General features: G+C 37.7%; 1 protein-coding gene and 1 pseudogene across 1 annotated transcript; both read left to right on the top strand.

Moving 5' to 3' along the window:
* Window positions 1-367: 367 nt before the first annotated feature.
* Window positions 368-2252, top strand: LOC110939976 (transcription factor MYB59). Its single transcript, XM_022181540.2, has 3 exons — window positions 368-544; window positions 713-842; window positions 1593-2252. The coding sequence occupies exons 1-3, from the start codon at window positions 424-426 to the stop codon at window positions 2110-2112; spliced, it is 771 nt and encodes a 256-aa protein (XP_022037232.1). The 5' UTR covers window positions 368-423; the 3' UTR covers window positions 2113-2252.
* An 8323-nt stretch (window positions 2253-10575) lies between these two features.
* LOC110939975 lies at window positions 10576-11251 on the top strand (annotated as a pseudogene).
* Window positions 11252-25259: the final 14008 nt, after the last annotated feature.

Genomic DNA, 25259 nt, shown 5'->3' with positions numbered 1-25259 from the left:
TTTTTTAAAAACGAAGTTGTACTCAAAATAAAGTATTTATTTGGTATCACAAAACGGTACGATGATAAACTAAACCGTTCTAATGGTTTGTCTTTATAGACAACATGCTTTATTTTCGAATCACGCTTGTTGTACATTATCATTTTCTCGGTTTCGCCGCAACACACGACGTAAAAAAACTGGTAATACGTAAGAACCGTTTTAACTATTATATTATGGATTATTATATAACTTAAGATCTACATGTAAATATAGATTACTCCATTTCTGATGAATATGCCCTCGAAAATTAACATTGTCATAAAATTCCACATTCCACCCAAAAAGAATTGGCAAACGTCACTATAAATAACCTCCACCAAAGCGAATTTACAACACACTTGCAAGAGCTTGAACTTCTAGAGAGAGAGAGAGAGAGAGAGAATGGGGCAAGAAGATGAAACAACACGAAAAGGTCCATGGACGGAACACGAAGATTTCCAGTTGGTATTTTATGTTCATATGTTCGGAGATCGCCGTTGGGACTTCATTGCCAAAGTTTCAGGTTTGAAGGTGGCGGGAGTAAAAAACGAAAACTATAGATCCTTAGGCTATTTTCTGACAAGAAAATTGTTAAAATTTTAATCACGTATTAACGTTTTTACTTGTGTAAACCCCCAAAATACTTTTTTGGGGATTATTTTTCTTTTTGTGGGATTTTTTTGATTTACAGGTTTGAAAAGAACTGGAAAAAGTTGCAGGCTGAGATGGGTTAATTATCTAAATCCTGGTCTGAAAAGAGGGAAGCTATCTCCCCATGAAGAGCGACTTGTTCTTGAACTTCATTCTAAATTTGGCAACAGGTTTGAATTTTGATTATGGATATATGCCATTGTTTTACACAAACATATATTATTTAAACCAATTATATTTGATCTTTATAAACATTACTAGTTCTTAGGGCTTAAGGTATTAATGGATCATTTACTTTTTTTTTTTTTTGAACGGCAAAACACTTTATATATATATATAAAGAGACAGCAAGGAGCTGATACAAAAAACGCGAAAAAAGAGAACAAAACGATTACATCAGACTGACAATATCGAAATCCTTCCATTTAGCCCAATTTGGAGACGAGAGTTTGGATCTATTACAAATGCAAAGGAAAGAATCCTCCTTGATGTGGTCGACAAATCTTCCCAAATCTCAAAACCATAATTGTTTATTGATTGGATTATAAAATGAACAGTTTTCATAGAATTGTACTTGTTTAAAGTAAAAAAAGAAAAAAACTATGCCCCCTTTAATGTCACTTAGTGCTTTTCAACAACAAGTACAACAATATGTTTGGATCATTTACAAAATTAGTGCTTTTTCTTTATTACATTTGTTTTAATTAATATTCCTCTTATATCATCATCACCTTATAAAGTTATCCATAAGTCTCTTACACTCAAAAGCTTAAGTTGATTCTATTCGATACATGATAACTAGAGTATATTTTCAAACCTAAAACTATTGAAACGAATTGCTATTCTCCAGCAAATTCAGTAATTAATTAATTAATTAAGTATGATTTTTTGGTTCAACTTTAATGTTATAATTCTTTCAGGTGGTCTAAGATTGCACGCAAATTACCAGGACGGACAGATAATGAGATCAAGAACTATTGGAGAACTCATTTGAGGAAAATAGCTCAAGAAAAGAAAAGGTCGACGACATCATCTTCGTCTTCGTCTCTCTCGCAGTGCTCTTCCTCATCATCAAGATGTACTACCGTCGCTTCCATGCCGGTGATTGAGACGAAAGAAAGAAGCTTTTACGACACTGGGGGAGTTGATCAAAAGCTAACCAACATGAAAGGGAAAAACAATAACCATTTCAAGAGTGGTACTACTAGGGTTAGCGATTCAAGTGATGGCTATTACTGGATGGATGATATATGGAATGATTTAGGGTTATTAGAAGATGATAACATGAAGCCGTTTTTTGACCCTTATAGTGAAATAGCACCTTCATTAACATGGGACAGTTGTCTGAGCACTTCATGGACGATGGACGGCCAAGAAGAGTTTGCTGAAAACAATTTTCATCTAACAAGCCAACACTTTAGTTCAGAACTAGTTGACTAGTTGTGTTATTTGATTAATTGATCTCGTGTTCATATTCTCAATAATCTACCTTTTCGGTATTAGATCAAGTTCAACTCTTTCTCTTAAACCTAAAATGGTTGAACATGAAATAAAATTTGCTCAAGGTGTGTGTTTTGTCACAAAAAGTTTGATATAACTTCTTATATAATAAAAAGAGTATGTTAATCTCAATACTTTTTTATATTACTTGGGTCAGATATTGGTTTATTGAATTTACATTTCTCATTGAATTTTCAACATCAAAACAATCTTCTGTGGGGCGGAAAGGAGGGGCCTAAGAGGGTCTATTAACCCCGGTCCACCAAAATTGGGTGGATATTATATATATATATATATATATATATATATATATATATATATATAGGGAGGAGCTCATGCGAGAACCACCCTTATTGTGAGAACCTTGAGAACCAATGTGAACACAACCTAAAATAGCTAAAAAACCTAAAAAAACCTAACCCCCAACCCCCCCCCCCCCAAAAACCTAAACCCCCCACCCCCCCCCCCCACCCAAAAAAAACCTAACCCCCCCCCAAAACCTAACCCCCCCCCCCCCCCAAAAAAAACCTAAACCCCCCCCCCCCCCCCCCCCAAGCTAAAAAAAACCTAAAAAAACCTAAAAAAAACTAAAAAAACCTAACCCCCACCCCCCCCTCCCCCACCCCCCAAAAACCTAACCCCCCCCCACCCAAGCTAAAATGCTAAAAACTAAACCCCAAAAAACCTAAAAAAATCTAAAAAAAATCTAAAAAAATCTAAAAAAATCAAAAAAAAAATCTAAAAAATTTTTTTTGATTTTTTTAATATTTTTTAGGTTAAAATCGCTACTTTTCGAAGCAAAAAAAAAAAAAAATTTTTTTTTTGATTCGAAAAGTAGCGATTTTAACCTAAAAAATATTAAAAAAATCAAAAAAAATTTTTTTATGTGATTTTTAGCTATTTTTAGGCATTTTTGGTGTGTTCACATTGGTTCTCGCGGTTCTCACAATAAGAGGTGGTTCTCGCATGATCTTCTCCCTATATATATATATATATATATATATATATATAGGGGAAGGTTCATTTGAGAAGAAATTTAATGTGAGAAGAAAAAGAAGAAAGGGCACATTAGTAAAATACTATTTCATTTATAACTCATATTATTAATTTTTCTCTCTTTAATTAATTAGTCAACTAATCATTAAGTATCCTACATATAATCTACAAAACCTACACATATCAAAATTTTCCTACATATACCCTACATATTATAAAATTTTATCCTACACAGTCGAAATTAATCCTACACACCTCGAAATATATCCTACACAACTCGTAATTTATCCTACACAACTAATAATTTATTCTACACTTTAAATTAATTTGTTTTTTTTAATTTGGAAAAAGTATACATTTTGAAAATGAGTTACAAATTTAATTTAGTTAGTCATTAAAGGGTAAGAATACAAATTAATGATTTATGTAAGTTTACCAATATACCCTTATATTAAAATTAAATGCAAATATTAAATGAAGTAAAATGAATCATTCTTATTGGTTGAAACTTCTTCTTTTTTCTTCTTACAAAAAAATTCTTCTCATTTGAACTCTTCACTATATATATATATATATATATATATATATATATATATATATATATATATATATATATATATATATATATAGGGAGCCGCTAGAATGAAAACCACCCCGAGTTGTAAGAACCGTGAGAACTACACCCCACGGGTGGGCGTTCACCATGATTTGTTTTTACAACTAGATGTGTGTATTATAAACACAGCCGTAAAAAAAAATTTAAACGCCGCGGCCGAGGGGGTAGTTTTTTACACCACAAGTTTGGTGAAAAAAAAAAAGAAAAAAGAAAAAAAATTAAAAACACCAAACTTGTGGTGTAAAAAACTACCCCCTCGGCCGCGACGTTTAAATTTTTTTTTACGGCTGTGTTTATAATACACACATCTAGTTGTAAAAAAAAATCATGGTGAACGCCCACCCGTGGGGTGTAGTTCTCGCGGTTCTTACAACTCGAGGTGGTTTTCATTCTAGCGGCCCCATATATATATATATATATATATATATATAGGGTAAGGATAGTGTAAAAAGGGCCTAAAGTGTGAGAAGTGTATTATAACATTATATATAATACTATATAACACCATATAAACACCGTATAACAATATAATATGTAACACCATATAATACTATGTAACACTATATAACATTATATAACAAATATAACACTATACATCTATCATAGACATGCTATCAGACAAATTATAGTGTTATATTTGTTATATAATGTTATATAGTGTTACATAGTGTTATATGGTATTATATGGTGTTACATATTGTTATACGGTGTTTATATGGTGTTATATAGTATTATATATAGTGTTATAATACACTTCTCACACTTTGAGCACTTTTTACAGGATTCTCTACCTATATATATATATATATAGGACACAGATCCGTTAGGAACCACCCCTTATTGCGAGAACCGCGAGAACCAGTGTGAACACAAACAGTAATTCCTAAAAAAATCTAAAAAACACCCAAAAAAATTTTTTTTTATTTTTTTTGAAAAAATCGCTATATTTTGTTAATAAAAAAATAAAAAAAAATTTCAAAAAAAAAAAAAAAATTCGAGTAACAGTTATCCATACACATGTGCATATGTGTCGTTTCTTTGTCAAATTCCGTAATTCATTACAAATAATAGTCAATTGCACTTTCATTTACACTACTACGTGTAATACACTATCTTTTACATTACCAATGTTAGAAATGCACATGTGCATCTATATGTATCAACAGGAAATAAGGTGTTTTGGTACACTACTTTCTCTTTCATCTATCATTCCATCCATAATACACAAGCATGCACATGTGCATTTCTGTCATTTCTTTGACAAATTCCATAATTCATTACATATATTAGACAATTGCACTTTCATTTACACTACCATATGTAATACACTACTTTTTACATTACCAATATTAGAAATGCACATGTGCATTATATGTATCAACATGAAATAAGGTGTTTTGGTACACCACTTTGAATACACTTTCCCTTTCATCTATCATACCATCCATAATACACTACCATTACCTCCTACCATCCATAATACAATACCATTACCTCCTACCATCCATAATACAATACCATTCAAAAAACATGTATATGGGTCTACTTCTCCATTCAAAATCACAAACTTTTTGTATCAAAACACGTTATATCATGGTTATACCTAATTATGCACATGTGCATTTTGAATATTGGTAATGTAAAAAGTAGTGTATTACTAATGGTATTGTAAATTAAAGTGCAATTGTCTATTCCTGATAATGTATTACCGAATTTGTTGAAGTAATGATACATATGCACATGTGCATGGATAACTGTTACTCGAAAAAAAAAGTTTTTTTTTTTTTTTTTTTATGGAACGAAATATAGCGATTTTTTGTTAAAAAATATTAAAAAAAATAAAAAAAATTTTTTGAGTGCTTTTTTTTATTTTTTTTAGATTTTATTTTGTGTTCACATTGGTTCTCGCGGTTCTCGCAATAAGGGTCGTTCTCGCATGAACCTTACCCTATATATATATATATATATATATATATATATATATATAGTGGAGGGTTCAAATGAGAAGAAATTCTTTGTAAGAAGAAAAAAGAAGAAATTTCAACCAATAGGAATGCTTCATTAGACTTCATTTAATATTTGTAGTTAATGTAACTATAAGGGTATATTAGTAAACTTACATATATCATTAATTGGTAGTTTCATCTTTAATAACTAACTATATTAAATGTGTAACTTATTTTTAAGATATATATTTTTCACAAAAAATAAAAATAAAAATTCATTTATAGTGTAGGATAAATACAAGGCGTGTAGGATAAATTACGAGTTGTGTAGGATAAATTTCGAAATGTGTAGGATAACTTTTGATGTATGTAGGCAAAAATATTTAGTGTTGAGGATTATAGTCTTAATGACTAATTAATTAGTCAAACATAATAATAAATAAGATGAGAAAAAAACAATTTAATGTTTTACAATTGTACCATTTTATTCTTTTTCTTCTCAATAAAATTTTCTTCTCAAATGAACCTTCTCCTATATATATATATATATATATATATATATATATATATATATATATATATATATATATATATATATATATATATATATATATATATATATAGGGAGAAGATCATGCGAGAACCACCTCTTATTGTGAGAACCGCGAGAACCAATGTGAACACACCAAAAATGCCTAAAAATAGCTAAAAATCACATAAAAATTTTTTTTTTGATTTTTTTTAGGTTAAAATCGCTACTTTTCGAATCAAAAAAAAAAAAAATTTTTTTTTAATTTTTTTTTAAAAAAAAAAAAAATTTTTTTTTGCTTCGAAAAGTAGCGATTTTAACCTAAAAAATATTAAAAAAATCAAAAAAAATTTTTTAGATTTTTTTTTTGATTTTTTTAGATTTTTTTAGATTTTTTTAGATTTTTTTAGGTTTTTTGGGGTTTAGTTTTTAGCATTTTAGCTTGGGTGGGGGGGGGGTTAGGTTTTTGGGGGGTGGGGGAGGGGGGTTTAGGTTTTTTGGGGGGGGGGGGTGGGGGTTAGGTTTTTTTTAGTTTTTTTTAGGTTTTTTTAGGTTTTTTTTAGCTTGGGGGGGGGGGGGTTAGGTTTTTTTTTTTTGGGGGGGGGTTTAGGTTTTTTGGGGGGGGGGTGGGGGTTAGGTTTTTTTTAGGTTTTTTTAGGTTTTTTTAGCTTGGGGGGGGGTTAGGTTTTGGGGGGGGGGGGTTAGGTTTTTTTTGGGTGGGGGGGGGGGTGGGGGGTTTAGGTTTTTGGGGGGGGGGGTTGGGGGTTAGGTTTTTTTAGGTTTTTTTTAGGTTTTTTAGCTATTTTAGGTTGTGTTCACATTGGTTCTCAAGGTTCTCACAATAAGGGTGGTTCTCGCATGAGCTCCTCCCTATATATATATATATATATATATATATATATATATATATATATATATATATATATATATATATATATATATATGTAGGTAAAGTGTTCTGTACAAATGCCCTTATCGTACATTATGTACGCTACAATCTCAGCCGTCAGATCATCTTCCCGCATTTTAAAATCGCATGTTGTTTTTTTATAACAATTTCGCATGTGATAATTTTTGATGAATTCGCATGTTGTTTTTTTTTGTACCAATTTCGCATGTTATAATTTTGATGAAATAACATGTTTTTTATAACAATTTCGCATGTGATAATTTTTGATGAATTCGCATGTTCTTTTTTGTACCAATTTCGCATGTGATAATTTTGATGAAATAGCATGTTGTTTTTTTAACAATTTCGCATGTGGTAATTTTGATGAAATCGCATGTTAAAAACCCAACATGCGAAATTGTTACAAAAAAACAACATGCGAATTCAATGCGGGAAGATGATCGGACGGCTGAGATTGTAGCGTACGTAATATACGATAAGGGCATTTGTACGTTAACCTAACCTAACCTTATATATATATATATATATATAGGGTATGGTTCATGTGAGAACTACCTTTATTGTGAGAACCGCGAGAATCTATGTGAACACAACCTAAAATAGCTAAAAAAACTTAACCCCCCCCCCCCCCCCAAAAAAAAAAAAAAAAAAAAACTAAACCCCATCCCCCAAAAACCTACCCCCCCCCCCAACCCCCAAGCTAAAATGCTAAAAATAAACCTCCAAAAACCTAAAAAAATAAAAAAAAATTCTTAAAAAATCAAAAAAACACATAAACTTTTTTTTTAATATTTTTTACATTAAAATCGCTACTTTTAGTAGCCAAAACAAAGATTAAAAAAATTAAAAAAATTTTTTGGCTACTAAAAATAGCGATTTTTTTGTAAAAAAATTAAAAATTTTTTTGTGTGCTTTTTAACTATTTTTAGGTGTTTTTAGTTATGTTCACATTGGTTCTCGCGGTTCTCGCAATAAAGGGTGGTTCCTAACGGATCCCTCTCATATATATATATGGGGTAGATGGATCATGAGAAACCTCACATTAATGAGAAAACTAAAAAACTCTATCAAAGCCACTAATAAGAGACTATAATGAACGAAGGGTAATAGTGTCTTTCTATATGTTTCAAATTAGGTAACCTCTCCTAAATTCTAGCGATTCACTCCTAAAATCTAGCGATTCAATTTTAAACTTATTTTACAATTCGGACATTCATAAAAATCCAGAAATATGTAACTGCTACAAGAAATATATAACACTATACATCCATCATATAACACTATATAACACCGTATAACACTATGTAACACCATATAACACCATATAACACTATATAACAATATATAACACTATACATCAATCATAGACATGCTATCAGAAAAATATAACACTATAACACTATATAGTTAAATAACACTATATAACAACATATAATACCATATAACACCATATAACACTATATAACACCAAAAAACATTATATAACACTATGTAACACAATATAACACTATATAAAAAAATACAACACTATACAGTTCTGAACGAGATGACACAAATTTGTAGATTAATTCTTAATTCGTATTTCTATAATTAAGGGTGTCGGTTATGGAAGGTTATCAATTAATTAAATCAATAAGAAAATTACTTGTTTACTCTTTTGAATTAATTTAGATTGAGGACACACGTCATCACCACAATATTTCTCACCCTTCTCACACTTTTAGATTAAGGTACAAGATCCTCTACCTATAAATATATAGGGTAAAGTTTATGTGAGAACCACCTTTATTGCGAGAACCAATGTGAACACAACTTAAAATAGCTAAAAAAAGCTAACCCCCCCCCCCCCCCAAAAAAAAAAAAAAAACCTAACCCCTCCAAGCTAAATGCTAAAAACTAAACCCCAAAAAAACCTAAACAAAAGCTAACCCCCACCCCCCCCCCCACCCTAAAAAAAAACCTACACCCCCTCCCCCACCCCCCAAAAACCTAAACCCCCCACCCCCTCCCCTCCCAAGCTAAAATGCTAAAAACTGAACCCCCAAAAAACCTAAAAAAATCAAAAAAAAAAAAAAACTAAAAAAATCAAAAAAAAAAAAAACACATGAATTTTTTTTAATCTTTTTTAGGTTAAAATCGCTACTTTTAGTAGCCAAAAAAAATTAAAAATTTTTTTTTGGCTACTAAAAGTAGCGATTTTTTTTATAAAAAATATTAAAAAAATTGTGTGTTTTTTAGCTATTTTTAGGTATTTTTAGTTGTGTTCACATTGGTTCTCGCGGTTCTCGCAATAAAGGGTGGTTCCTAACGGATCCTTGTCCTCTATATATCTATACTACTTTAATAAGTATATAGGAAGGGCAAGAATGGTCATTTGCCATTGTACAAACATTTCAAGCACATTGTACAATTGCTCAATGCATGAATGTTGAATCTTTCAACACCCCCTAAAATAACTTGGGCGGGCTTTCAAAACCCTGAAATAACTTGGGCGGGCTTTCAAATTTCAAAAGCCCCCAACTTTTCAAATCCCGAACAAAACCTACTTCTCTCCCCTTTCCAAAATTCAAACCCACTATTCTCTCAAACCCTAGCCTCCTCCACATCTCCAATATTCCCCATCCGGTCTCTTCCCCCGCACGCGAAGAACTAGAAGCACACAGATTAGAAGAAACCCTAACCGAATCAATAATCCACGTTTGTTTTGTTACCATCACAGAATCAATCATCCACGTTTCTATCTCAGATCTGCCTTTCAAGTAAGTTAAAATTTTCGGATTTTGTTGTTTAGGATTTGGTAGTCATTTCTGTCGAACTAGAACCTTAATCCCTATTATCTTGTGTCTGCAGTTCATCTCGCATCCATCCACGTTCTAATTTCATAAGGGAATCAAGCATCCATTTTAAAATCTCAGATTTCTGGTTTAATCTTCAAGTATGTTATGATTTTCGTTTCCCCTTTCTTTTTTTTGAGAACTGTTAAATGACTGATGGTTTTTACACTTGATTTTCAGAACTGTTAAATGACAGATGGTTTGTGCAGGGAGCTTTTGAAGTTAGGGTTTAATGTTTGAGCTGGGGTACGAAGTACCCAGAGCAGAATACATGTTGGTTGACGGTGTTCTACGAACAGCAGGTGAGCAGGGGGTAAGAAGGTGTATAATGTTGGTTCTGATGAGTTGAAGAAGCTCGCCGCGGCTAAAGGGAATGTGGTTAAGGAAGTCGAGCCGAAAATTGGGTAAGAAGGTGTATAATGTTGGTGTATAAATTTGATGTTTAGATGAATAATAAGTTTTGTTGTGGTTGAACTTTGGATTGAAGTGAGGCTCCTTTACCGGCTGGTACGATTATGATAGATGGTGTAAATCATGAATTGACGGTTCTATCGTACGACGGGTTATCTCCGGCTTCTGATGGTAATTGTGTAATTTGTTTCACTTAAGAATCATTTATGACTATCTTTTTATGCACATGTGATATGTTTCTGAATGCAGATCCCACAGAAATCAAGGAGCTTTTGGAATAACTTGTTGTCGTTACGATCAACCGAAGCTTCATGTGAGGACAATGTGTACATGGCCAAGCTGGCAGAGCAGGCCGAACGATACAAAGAAATGGTTGAGTTTATGGAGAAGATCGTTGACTCCGAGGAGTTGACTGTGGAGGAAAGGAATCTTCTTTCTGTGGCTTACAAGAACGTGAACGGAGCCAGGAGGGCATCATGGAGGTCATATCTTCTATCGGAAGGAAGAGAGCCGTTGGAATGAAGATCATGTAAAGCTATTTAAGGATTATAGGGCGACAATTGAGACCGAACTAAGCAAAATTTGTGATGGTATTTTGGGTCTTCTGGGCTCACATTTGGTTCCATCTGCATCATCTTCAGAGGCAAAGATCTTTTACTTGAAGATGAAGGGTGATTACTTTGGATACTTGGCTGAGTTTAAGACTGGTGTTGATTTATGTAAAGAATTTGTTTGCTGGTGCCCCAGAAGAAAAAGGACAATGATCCTCCGTTGGCCAAGAAGCAGAACATGTATTCTTAATTTGAGGTTTTCTGATTGAATTGCTCTTAATGTCTATTTAGCCCTATTGATAAATATTTATTTATTATTTTTGCTTTGAAATACGTTTACAAAGTTATATTTCTCTTTCAAATACTTACATACTAACTCTCGCTTCACTTGTAACTTGTATTGGTTGATTAGTATTTTGAGCTGCATGTTATTACAAATATGTAGGTTTTTGATGTTTTAATTCTCACCTAAGAAGATGGTTGGTTCTATGTGTGTCATACTTGTAGCTGATTTATGTAGGGGTGTGAATTTTTAACATGTCCCGAAAACCCGGCACGAACCTAACATGAATCGTGAGTTTAGTTTTAGTCTAAATGGGTTCCGGTCAGTTTCAGGTTGAACTCACGAACCCATTTAGGTTAACGGGTCGGGTTCTGGTCGACCTGGTTGGGTTGGAGGGTTGACCCGTTTAACATATTTATACGATATTATATTTTTACAATATGTTTTATGTCATGAATTAAATGGGGTGTGTATTTCATGCTATGATTATAACTTAAAAAGAGAAATTAGCATAGATTTTATAATTTAAATATGATATTATTAAATACATTTGTGTTTTTTAAGTAAAATTTAAATTTAATATATTAATTTCAGAAAAAAAAAATTAAAACATTCAGGTTGAACGGGTCGTGTTCGTGTCAACCCACGAAATTTTGGGTCGTGTTCGGGTTTGTGACACTCTAGGTTTTTCCGAACGAACACCTTGTAATATTTTGTGTATATAAATATTATTAAATGAAAACGTGACCTTTGTAATGAAAACGTGACCTTTGTGCATGATATGTGATGTATGTATGTATTATATATATATATATATATATATGAGAGCCGAGACCACGACCCGAGACCATGACTCGCAACCACCCGGTTGCGAGTGGGCCGCTTGGTCTCGAGTGGGCCTTTGGGCCGTAACCGGTTTGGGCCGAAACCCTTAGCCTATGTTGAACCTTGTTATATAATCCCACTTTTCCCCACTTGCTTCATTTTACACACACCCACACTTCTCCTATTCTCTCTCAACTAGAAACCCCAAACAAACAACATTCCATCTCTTCCAACTTTCGGTTCAAGCTCAAGAATCTCGGACAAAAATCATCACTCGGACACTCCATCTTCTCGGTTCCTTTCTCCTTGTTTTCGGCTCATTCTTCTTCTTCACAACCGGTTAGTGTTGTTACTATGTGCATGAGATTTATGTATGTTGTATGAACTAGAAATGCTTGGTTAGTAGTATTATGCATGATTTTAGGATGATTTGTGAAGTTTGGCACTATGAGTAAACCACTATGTTTGAATGCTTGATGACATGTTCAAAATGACTAACAAATAGTAGTCTAAGAATGATTATGGCTAAACACACTATGCTTCATTGTTCTTGCAAAATGATGATGTTAAACTTAAGATTTCGGCTATGTAATGCATGTTTCTTTGTTCTTGCATAATGATCTTGATGAAATATGTAAGTTTTGGTTCATAAAATGAATGGCTATGTTGGACATAAAAACCCTAGGATGTTGAATATGGATGAACTTGTTATAAACATGTTGAATAATGGTTGAGTATTTGAAAACCCTTGTGATTTGATCCATATTTGGTTGATAGACAGTTTGGGTAAGTTGTTAATTAAACCCTATTGGTTGTTTCCTGATTTGGGGACTGATGTCTTGTACCAACTAACCTGACTTAGTCTGCATCATCACGTGTACATGAAAGGGACATTTTACGACTCGCAACCACGGCATTCCGACTCGAGACCACGCAGTTGCGACTCGCAACCATAGCATGACAAGTCGAAACCACGTGATTGCGACTCGAGACTACGACCGTTGCGACTCGCGACCACAGCGTGATGACTCGAGACCACGCGGTTGCGACTCGCAACCACAACGTGACAAGCCGAGACCTCCTGGTTGCGACTCGAGACCGCCTGGTTGCGAGTGGGCTGTCCATTTTGGTTATTGGGCCGATATGTGTTTAACTTGGGCTATCTGTGGACTGGATTATGTGTTGCTGTTGACTGCTTAAATGTTTAGGCCGGCCCAATAACCCCACGACTGTTTACTTGTATGTATGTTACGTGCCAGTATGTGTCTTACGTGAAATCTGACCTATACCGGTAACCATGTTAGGACGTGGTGACCAGCGTGTTTGACCAAGTAACCTAAACCTACCGAGCAACCCAAGGTGAGTTCACAACTTAAAAGCATGCGTCCCGGTGGTTTGGGACACGAGACTAAAACAACCCTATCCCCTTGTAAAAGGGGATACCATTTACATTCCTTCCCTAGTTACTGGGAACAAACTTACTTTTCTTTCCCTTGTATTGGGAAACCTTTTAGTTAATTACTGTTTATACGGAATGCAACCAAACGGCACTAAACGCAACTCTATCACTCAAGTCCCTACTACATAATACCGATTAGTCGCCGGGGCCAGGCGAACGGGTTATTAGTTGATAGCGCTATTTAGGTGTTTACCAGCCTCACACCGTGCCCTGGTTTGGGATCGGTCGTGAACTAATGTACTCAGGCATCCGTCAATGATGATAGAACATTGACATCGGGGCATCCTGCGGAAACGCAACGGTTACCTAGTGTTCGGTATTGGAAAAACAGTTTAGTCGCTAACTTTTGGGGTAGCTCCCCATGGCATGTATAAACGGATAAATTAACTGGTGAAACAAGTTTTTGGTAACTAAAACTGGACAACTAGTGAACTCACTCAGCATTATTGTTGACCCCTCTTACTGCATGCTTTGCAGGTAACCAGTGACGAAGGAGCTTGCGGCTTGGGAATGAGTAGTGTCTGTCCACCCTTGTGTTGGGTGTTACCTTATTTTGAAATATGAACTTTGTTTAAACTGCTTTACTTATGCTTCCGCTAACTGTTTGAACTTGAAACCTTAAACTCTGAACTTGATATTTGCTAATCTTATGGTTAGTAAGTATTACCTTTGTTAACAATTTAATTATTCGGTATAATTGGTGGCTGGATCCTGGTCAGTCACGCCCTCGAAGCGGGTGTTATCCGCAGGTGGATTTTGGGGGTGTGACAGATTGGTATCAGAGCCATTGGTTATAGTGAACTTGGTTTTAAAAAGGGGAAAATCTTTTTGGAGAAAACCAGACTATAACCCGTGACTCGCGACGACACTACACTCCAAGTGCAAGGCTCAACACTTTTGACCTCATAGCTCGGACCAGTGTTTACTTGTTTGCTTACTTTAAGTTTCCTGTTTTGCTATACGTACTAGTGTGCCTAGTTAGATAGATACACCTCCCTCTTCTATCTCGTTCTCGCTACATCACACTCATACTGTGTTTTCTGGTTATGAAGACAATGAGTGGACGTGGTAGAGGAAACATCAACATGACTCAGGCTCAATTCACTAACCTGCTCAACACAGTGGCTGCAGCTTTCGCAGCTCACCCTATAGGTAAGCTCGTTGTTTTAGGATGTTTAGATCCTACCGTCACATCGTCTTTTCGCCTCTAAGTCTATACGCTTCGCTTCTCACGAACAGGTCAGCATGCACCTGCGCAACCACCAGTATGTACTTTCAAAACTTTCATGGATTGCAAGCCTCTCCCTTTCAACGGCACTGAGGGTGCCATAGGTCTTCTACATTGGATTGAGAAAGTTGAAGCTGTCTTTGCTGTCTGTGAGTGTCCCCCTGCGAACTGGGTGAAGTTTGCTACTGCTACGCTTGAAGGAAACGCGCTTTCTTGGTGGAAGGCGCAAATTCAGATGTTTGGTTTGGAAACTGCTAATGCTACGGCATGGGAGGATTTCAAGGATATGATTAAGGAGGAATACTGTCACCGGGATGACATCCACAAGCTTGAGAATGAGTACTATGAGCTCAAAATGGTTGGGTCGGAAATTGAAACTTACACCAAGCTGTCCAACGATTATGCCGCTCTTTGCCCAAACATGTCTCGACCTATGTATCGAAGAATCGAACTGTACATCAAGGGTTTGGCTCCAGAAATTCGAAGCCATGTAACTTCAGCCAACCACACTACCATTCAGCCGATCGTTCGACTTGCTCACAAACTTACTGATCAGGCCGTAGAAGAGGGCAGATTGCCCAAAAGGATCGGTGCCACTGTCGGAACTTCTAGTGACAGCAAGCGTAAGTGGGAAGGAAGTCAGGGCAAGGATGCTAACCCCACTCAGGCCCCAGCACAGCAAAGGAAAACTGAAAACAACAAAGGCACTCAGCAACAGGGTGGCTACCGGGGAAGCTACCCTAAGTGCAACAAGTGTAACAGACACCACAATGGGGCATGTAACAAGGGCCAGTGTCAGCGATGCCACAAGATGGGGCACGAAGCCAAGGATTGTAGAAGTCAGTTCCCAGCAAGACAGAATCAGCAACAACCTCAACAGCAACAGCAGCAGGGAAACGACCGAGCATGTTTTAAATGTGGGGCAACAGGGCACTTTAAGAAGGATTGCCCTGAACTGAATCAGAATCGCAACAACAATCAGGGAGCTGGAAACAACAATCAGAACAACAATGCTGGGAATGGTGCTAGAGGAAGGCTTTTGTGATTGGAGCTGGGGAAGCAAGGAATGACCCCAATGTCGTGGCGGGTAAGTTTCTACTCGATGATCGCTATGTTTCTGTGTTATTTGATTCCGGTGCCGATGCTAGTTATGTATCCCTACGTATTAGTAAGAAGCTTAAGCGTCCGCTTTCGTTACTAAGTTCTCCTCATATCGTCGAGTTAGCTAATGGTAGAAATATCGAGGCCTCACATGTTGTCAAGGGCTGCAAACTAGAGTTGTCTGGTCAGACATTTAGCATCGACCTTTTCCCTGTTACTCTTGGAAGCTTCGACGTCGTTATTGGTATGGATTGGTTATCCAAGCATCGCGCTGAGATCCTCTGTCAAGAGAAAGCAGTTCGTATTCCTCGCCGTTCTGGCAAACCCCTCATTGTACAAGGTGGCAAAGGTGGAGAAATCTCCGGCGTTATCTCGTTCTTGAAGGTCCAGAAGTGTTTACGAAAAGGGCACACCGCTATCTTAGCACTTGTCACCAACACGCAGGAAAAGGAAAAGAGGATTGAAGACTTTCCAGTAGTGCGTGACTACCCCGAGGTATTTCCTGAGGAATTACCTGGACTCCCTCCCCATCGTCAGGTCGAATTCCAAATCGAGCTAGTTCCCGGAGCAGCACCCATAGCTCGTGCACCTTATCGACTAGCCCCCGCAGAATTGAAGGAACTCTCTACTCAACTACAGGAACTTTTGGATAAAGGGTTTATTCGCCCTAGTTCATCACCCTGGGGAGCACCAGTACTCTTTGTCAAGAAGAAGGATGGCACGTTCCGAATGTGCATCGACTATCGTGAGCTGAACAAGGTTACCATCAAGAATCGCTACCCTCTCCCTCGAATCGACGACCTATTCGATCAATTGCAAGGATCAAGCTACTATTCCAAGATTGACCTGCGATCAGGCTACCATCAGTTAAGAGTACGTGATGAAGACATCTCCAAAACTGCATTCAGAACTCGTTATGGTCATTATGAATTCCTCGTTATGCCCTTTGGAATGACCAACGCGCCCGCGGTATTCATGGATCTCATGAACCGAGTATGCAAACCCTACCTCGACAAGTTTGTGATCGTGTTTATAGACGACATTCTGATCTACTCGAAAAGTCAAAAAGAGCATGAACAACACCTGCGCCTTATCCTCGAACTCCTTCGCAATGAGCAACTGTATGCCAAGTTCTCGAAATGCGACTTCTGGCTTCGAGAAGTCCATTTCCTTGGACACGTGGTTAACAAAGATGGAATTCACGTCGACCCTGCAAAGATCGACTCTATAAAGAATTGGCCTACCCCTAAGACTCCGACTGAAGTCCGCCAATTCTTAGGACTAGCGGGATACTATCAAAGATTTATCATGGGATTCTCAAAGATCGCTCAGCCTCTCACGGCTCTTACTCAGAAGGGTATGGTTTATAAATGGGGTGAAGCTCAGGAAACCGCGTTTCAGAAACTAAAGGATAACCTCTGTAGTGCTCCTATTCTCTCGTTGCCTGAAGGCACTGACGACTTCGTAGTTTACTGCGATGCATCTATTCATGGGCTCGGTTGCGTGTTAATGCAACGCGAGAAAGTTATTGCTTACGCCTCTCGACAACTCAAGACGCACGAAAGGAACTACACAACACACGACTTGGAACTAGGAGCGGTGATCTTTGCGCTTAAGATATGGAGACATTACCTGTACGGTACCAAGTGCACCATTTACACCGATCACAGGAGTCTCGAACATATTTTCAAGCAAAAGGAATTAAACATGCGACAACGTCGATGGGTCGAACTTTTGAATGATTATGAATGCGCCATCAAGTATCATCCGGGCAAGGCCAATGTCGTGGCAGACGCCCTCAGCCGAAAAGACACTATACCAAAGCGCGTGCGAGCATTACAACTTACCATCCAGTCTAACCTCCCTACCCAGATTCGAAATGCCCAGATTGAAGCTCTGAAACCGGAAAACATCAGGGCTGAGTCCCTGCGAGGATCGAGGCAGCAACTAGAACAAAAAGAAGACGGCGCCTACTATGTGGCAGGGCGCATTTGGGTCCCACTCTACAGAGATCTACGAGAGCTTGTGATGGACGAAGCCCATAAGTCCCGTTATTCGGTGCATCCTGGTTCAGATAAGATGTACCACGACTTAAGAACCACTTACTGGTGGCCTGGCATGAAAGCCCACATAGCAGCTTATGTTAGCAAATGTTTGACATGCGCAAGAGTCAAGACTGAGTATCAGAAACCAGCAGGCCTACTCCAGCAGCCGGAAATCCCGAAGTGGAAATGGGAGCAAATTTCCATGGATTTTGTTACGGGACTACCTAGATCTCAACGCGGGAATGATACTATTTGGGTGATAGTAGATCGATTGACTAAGTCTGCACACTTTCTGGCTATTAAGGAAACAGACAAGTTTTCTACCTTAGCAGAAATTTATTTAAAGGAAGTAGTCTCCAGGCACGGGGTGCCAACTTCTATTATTTCCGACAGAGACGCTCGTTTTACTTCCGAGTTGTGGCAAGCTATGCACAAATCCTTTGGCTCACGTTTGGACATGAGCACCGCTTATCACCCACAAACGGATGGGCAGTCTGAACGCACCATCCAAACCCTGGAAGACATGCTTAGAGCATGTGTGATCGATTTTGGCAAGAACTGGGAGAAGCATCTACCGCTGGTGGAATTCTCCTACAATAACAGCTATCACACTAGTATTCAGGCGGCACCTTTTGAGGCATTGTATGGTCGTAAATGCCGATCACCTCTTTGCTGGGCGGAAGTAGGTGACAGTCAACTCACAGGCCCAGAATTAGTGGTAGATACAACGGAAAAGATTTCACAGATCAGGCAACGCATGGCGGCAGCTCGTGACCGTCAGAAGAGCTACGCTGACAAGCGTAGGAAACCGTTAGAATTCCAGGTCGGGGACCGGGTTCTACTTAAAGTCTCACCCTGGAAGGGTGTGGTTCGTTTTGGTAAACGAGGCAAGCTGAATCCACGATACGTTGGACCATTCGAAATTACCGAGAAAATCGGTAAGGTTGCTTATAGATTGAACCTGCCTGCAGAGCTGAGTGCAGTGCACAACGTTTTTCACGTGTCTAATCTGAAGAAGTGCCTGTCAGATGAAACGCTCATAATTCCTTTCAAGGAACTCACTATTGATGAACAGCTACACTTTACTGAGGAACCGATTGAGATCACGGATCGAGAGATCAAAACCCTCAAACGTAGCCAGATACCCCTTGTGCGAGTTCGTTGGAACTCACGACGCGGCCCAGAGTTTACCTGGGAGCGGGAAGACCAGATGAAGTCTAAGTATCCCCAGCTGTTCCCAAACGAAAACCCCCAGCACTGAAGCTACAACTGAATTTCGGGACGAAATTCCAAACTAACGGGGGGATGATGTGACACCCCGTTGAAACACGCTAGCTTGGCAGTGGCTGCCTTAACTTTCGGGACGAAAGTTCTTAAAACTTGGGGATAATGTGACACTCTAGGTTTTTCCGAACGAACACCTTGTAATATTTTGTGTATATAAATATTATTAAATGAAAACGTGACCTTTGTAATGAAAACGTGACCTTTGTGCATGATATGTGATGTATGTATGTATGTATTATATATATATATATATATGAGAGCCGAGACCACGACCCGAGACCATGACTCGCAACCACCCGGTTGCGAGTGGGCCGCTTGGTCTCGAGTGGGCCTTTGGGCCGTAACCGGTTTGGGCCGAAACCCTTAGCCTATGTTGAACCTTGTTATATAATCCCACTTTTCCCCACTTGCTTCATTTTACACACACCCACACTTCTCCTATTCTCTCTCAACTAGAAACCCCAAACAAACAACATTCCATCTCTTCCAACTTTCGGTTCAAGCTCAAGAATCTCGGACAAAAATCATCACTCGGACACTCCATCTTCTCGGTTCCTTTCTCCTTGTTTTCGGCTCATTCTTCTTCTTCACAACCGGTTAGTGTTGTTACTATGTGCATGAGATTTATGTATGTTGTATGAACTAGAAATGCTTGGTTAGTAGTATTATGCATGATTTTAGGATGATTTGTGAAGTTTGGCACTATGAGTAAACCACTATGTTTGAATGCTTGATGACATGTTCAAAATGACTAACAAATAGTAGTCTAAGAATGATTATGGCTAAACACACTATGCTTCATTGTTCTTGCAAAATGATGATGTTAAACTTAAGATTTCGGCTATGTAATGCATGTTTCTTTGTTCTTGCATAATGATCTTGATGAAATATGTAAGTTTTGGTTCATAAAATGAATGGCTATGTTGGACATAAAAACCCTAGGATGTTGAATATGGATGAACTTGTTATAAACATGTTGAATAATGGTTGAGTATTTGAAAACCCTTGTGATTTGATCCATATTTGGTTGATAGACAGTTTGGGTAAGTTGTTAATTAAACCCTATTGGTTGTTTCCTGATTTGGGGACTGATGTCTTGTACCAACTAACCTGACTTAGTCTGCATCATCACGTGTACATGAAAGGGACATTTTACGACTCGCAACCACGGCATTCCGACTCGAGACCACGCAGTTGCGACTCGCAACCATAGCATGACAAGTCGAAACCACGTGATTGCGACTCGAGACTACGACCGTTGCGACTCGCGACCACAGCGTGATGACTCGAGACCACGCGGTTGCGACTCGCAACCACAACGTGACAAGCCGAGACCTCCTGGTTGCGACTCGAGACCGCCTGGTTGCGAGTGGGCTGTCCATTTTGGTTATTGGGCCGATATGTGTTTAACTTGGGCTATCTGTGGACTGGATTATGTGTTGCTGTTGACTGCTTAAATGTTTAGGCCGGCCCAATAACCCCACGACTGTTTACTTGTATGTATGTTACGTGCCAGTATATGTCTTACGTGAAATCTGACCTATACCGGTAACCATGTTAGGACGTGGTGACCAGCGTGTTTGACCAAGTAACCTAAACCTACCGAGCAACCCAAGGTGAGTTCACAACTTAAAAGCATGCGTCCCGGTGGTTTGGGACACGAGACTAAAACAACCCTATCCCCTTGTAAAAGGGGATACCATTTACATTCCTTCCCTAGTTACTGGGAACAAACTTACTTTTCTTTCCCTTGTATTGGGAAACCTTTTAGTTAATTACTGTTTATACGGAATGCAACCAAACGGCACTAAACGCAACTCTATCACTCAAGTCCCCTACTACATAATACCGATTAGTCGCCGGGGCCAGGCGAACGGGTTATTAGTTGATAGCGCTATTTAGGTGTTTACCAGCCTCACACCGTGCCCTGGTTTGGGATCGGTCGTGAACTAATGTACTCAGGCATCCGTCAATGATGATAGAACATTGACATCGGGGCATCCTGCGGAAACGCAACGGTTACCTAGTGTTCGGTATTGGAAAAACAGTTTAGTCGCTAACTTTTGGGGTAGCTCCCCATGGCATGTATAAACGGATAAATTAACTGGTGAAACAAGTTTTTGGTAACTAAAACTGGACAACTAGTGAACTCACTCAGCATTATTGTTGACCCCTCTTACTGCATGCTTTGCAGGTAACCAGTGACGAAGGAGCTTGCGGCTTGGGAATGAGTAGTGTCTGTCCACCCTTGTGTTGGGTGTTACCTTATTTTGAAATATGAACTTTGTTTAAACTGCTTTACTTATGCTTCCGCTAACTGTTTGAACTTGAAACCTTAAACTCTGAACTTGATATTTGCTAATCTTATGGTTAGTAAGTATTACCTTTGTTAACAATTTAATTATTCGGTATAATTGGTGGCTGGATCCTGGTCAGTCACGCCCTCGAAGCGGGTGTTATCCGCAGGTGGATTTTGGGGGTGTGACAGGGTTCATATATATGATACAATCTTCGGGTTCGGGTTCGTGTAAAATTTTTGGGTTTGGGTCGGGTTAGACCCGCCAACCTGTGAACACGACCCGTTTAGCACCCCTAGATTTATGTTGTTTCTTGTTACTTTGAGTCTTTAATGTTCAGTTTTCTCTATGAGAAAGATTTGAATAATGAAAATGTGTGTCAGGTAACTAAGGACTTTAGATGCATCTCTAAGGATTAAGATCAAGAGAGAAGAAAAGGATGTAGGTAGAAGATCTGGAGTTGAAGAGTGGGTACTATGAAGGGAAATGCAGGAGATTGGGCTTATTACTCAAGTGGTATATGGCTAAGAATCAAGGCCTAGATTTTCACTGAATAGTAGTAATGTTTTCGAGACCAAGCAGGAATCTGTTGTGCTCTTGTTGGGCATCTATCTTTTCCTTTTTCAGTGCCATTTAGTGATGAAAATATGCCTTGCTTCTACTGGCTGAATAGTGGTTTTGTGTCTGGTGGAGAATCCTTGTTGGGGGGCTTTCAAGATTGGGAAATCGTTCGGAAAGGGCATGTTCGGCCATGTCTACCTCGCTCGTGAAGCAAAGCTAACACATACGCTTCAGTGCATTTTTGGGATGCTACAACGGTAGCACTTCAGATACTTGGTTTTAGATTTATGGTTGTTTATTATGCTTGAATTGTCCAGTTTACTATTATCTATATAATCGTCTACTCATTTAAAATCTTAAACTAAACACGCAGATTAAAGGAAAGGATAAAATATTAGCCGAACCACCTCTTGTAGACCAGCAAACGCAAGAGAACATGGTCTCATTTTAGTTGAACCTTGGGATTAAAGGAAAAGAAGAAAGTAAACACCAGAAAAGAAGAAAAAACATGAAGATGTTAGGCTCGAACCTGGGATTCAACAGAATAGGCATACGCAACTTACCAGTAGACTGTCTTTTGTTATAAGTTATGATTCAATCTACCTATATTTATATAATAAACGTTTTACGTTTTAGACAAAGAATGTGCCCCCAAAAATATATATAATAAACGTTTTATGTTATAGACAAAGAATGTGCCCTAGCCGGTTGTCCTCCTCGCCCACCCATAGGGCCGCCCCTATGTAGACAAGTTAATTAGATATGTAAGGCTTATGAGTAAAGGTGATCTCATCACGATACAAGTAGTTGACAGGCAAATTTTAATTTTAGGTCACTATGATCAGGGCATGACGTGGCGCAGCCTGGCCCAACACGTGGCGCAGGACATGATCAGGGTCCGAGGTGTTTTTTGGTCTTTTCAATCTTCTTTTATTTTCCTAACGCGGTATAACATTTTCTGGTGCCTAAGTTTTTTTGGCGTTAATTGTATTTATTAAACTTTTTGACGTTGAATTAATTGTTTTTGTGTCACATAGATAATTTTTTGGCGTTATAGCGTTTTCTGGTCAATTTTTTGGCGTTTTTGTGGCGTTTTGTATAATAATTCACGACGAGTCATTAATATTTTCATAAGTTAACAATAAGACAAAATGTTTTTTTGGCGTTTAGTGAATTTTTTGGCGTTTAATACATTTGACAAGTTGCTTTGCCAGCACCCGTTCTCACAGTTTTGACACTACCTGCGTTTTGGTGTTTGTAGTTTTTGGCGTTTTATATAATAATGTATTTTATTTGTAGAGAATTAGATAACAAAACAACAGATAACTTGATAACAAAACAATATAAAATGAAAAAGAAAAAAAAATAAGAAAGGTAATCTAATTTCTCTTCCGAATCTTCACTGTCATCAACTCCTTCTTCTTGAATTTGTTTTGGTGTTTTGAACCTTTTGAATACCTTAGCTAGATGCCAACTTTCCTACATAAACCCCGTCTTTTTCAGGCGAAGCTGCTTAGTGGCATCCTGTTTTTTAGTGTGATATTCTTGTTTGGTGGCATGTCATTAAAGATCAACTCTTGCTTGATGCTATTTGTAATAATGTAGTCCAAAATAGCATTTTTACACTTGTGTTGATCCCTTTATTCCATGTCTATATTCATCTAGAACAAAGCTCACATGATGGCATATCACTGTCATCAGTCTCTTTTTCTTGAATATTTGTCTATCTCATTCAGCAAAATATTATTGAGATAACCCTCTCAGAAGAAGAATCCATTCAGTGGCGTTTTAAAGTGAGTGGTTTCTAGAGGATATGGCGTTTGTGTTTTCTGGGTGTGATCAATTTCATTGTGTATAGACCCCTCTCTTATAGGAGTTTTTTGGCGCGTAGTTTAGGCGGGATTTTTTTATTGTAATAAATGATAGTAATAAAGTAACTGTCTTTTCAGTTACTGTTTTTGTATTTACTGTTTTGATCAGCTTTTATCAGTTTTATAGGTGATAGACGCCCCATCTTCTAAGTTTGGCGTTTTTTTAAATGGCGTTATGCAGACCAAGATGACAAAATACAATAACGGAGAAAATAAAATATTAAGCAGGAAAAATATTTTTTGTTATTTTTGGCGTTTTGTAAGGAATAACCTTTTTTAGTATTTTTTTGGCGTTTTGCTAACAAAGAGAGAAATATATCATTTAATTATCTTAAAAAAAGAAGATTCCACAGAAGAAAAAAAAAGAGGAAAAAAAATTAAAACCATTCGTCAGAAGGTACTTTATCCGAAAAATATCCATCACTTGCGTCATCTTCTTCCTCGGAGTCTTCATCTGGATCTTCATCCATGTCATCACCTTCACCTTCATCAGCTTCTTGTTCCTGAAGATTCTAAAGCCTCCACTTGAACATGTCTTGCATTAACTCCAATTTTGAGTCCATTTCCGTGTTGGTACAAGTGGCGTTATGCAATTCTTCCATGAAACCCAGACCCTGCTTTGTCATGATGTTTTCTAGCCAGTAGACTTCCTGCTCTCCGCTGTCCTATGTAACGGTCACCATGTCTGTTTCATCATCAAAACGCCATGATGTCATGACAGGGTCCGACTTCACATCTGCTTTGATTGGTCCAAATTTCCTGGTTAATGCTTTCATAAGCATATGTGTTTCAAGCATTCGTTGTCTGGATCGATGCCAAGGGATAAGATTCCCCTCTGTACTTCTTCTTCCATCTTCAGAATTGCCTTGACTGTCTTAACATACACCCTCCTTCTGTTGTCAAAACGGAGGGCGAATCGCCTGATTTCCAGAGTGTAACTCCACGAAACGATTGTTGCCATTTTTGGCCTTTTGGTTAAGTTGGCGTTTTGGGTTTAAAGATGTTTTTGCATAAATGGATAGATTTAAGTGATTATGGAAGCTATGTTTTACCTCGTTTATATAATGATGTTTTTGGCACGTAATTTAGGAGGGAATTTCTTCTAATAAATGTTAATAACTGAAATTCAGTTACTGTGTTGTTTCATCTTCCTGTAATATCCAACAAGTTTTATCACTAATTTTTGGCATTTTGTTTTTAATGGCGTTTTTTTAAATGGCGTGTTATCATTTGATGGCGTTTTGAATATGAGCGTTAAAAGACCCTTTTACCCTTAATGGAACGCGTCCCACATAATAAAATTGATGTTATTTACGAAAAGGCCACCGCGCAATCTA

The sequence above is a fragment of the Helianthus annuus genome, chromosome 5 (genome assembly GCF_002127325.2).
Source record: "Helianthus annuus cultivar XRQ/B chromosome 5, HanXRQr2.0-SUNRISE, whole genome shotgun sequence".
NCBI lineage: Eukaryota > Viridiplantae > Streptophyta > Magnoliopsida > Asterales > Asteraceae > Helianthus > Helianthus annuus.
Note: the sequence above shows the minus strand (reverse complement) of the source record. Positions and strands in the feature narration are given on the sequence as shown.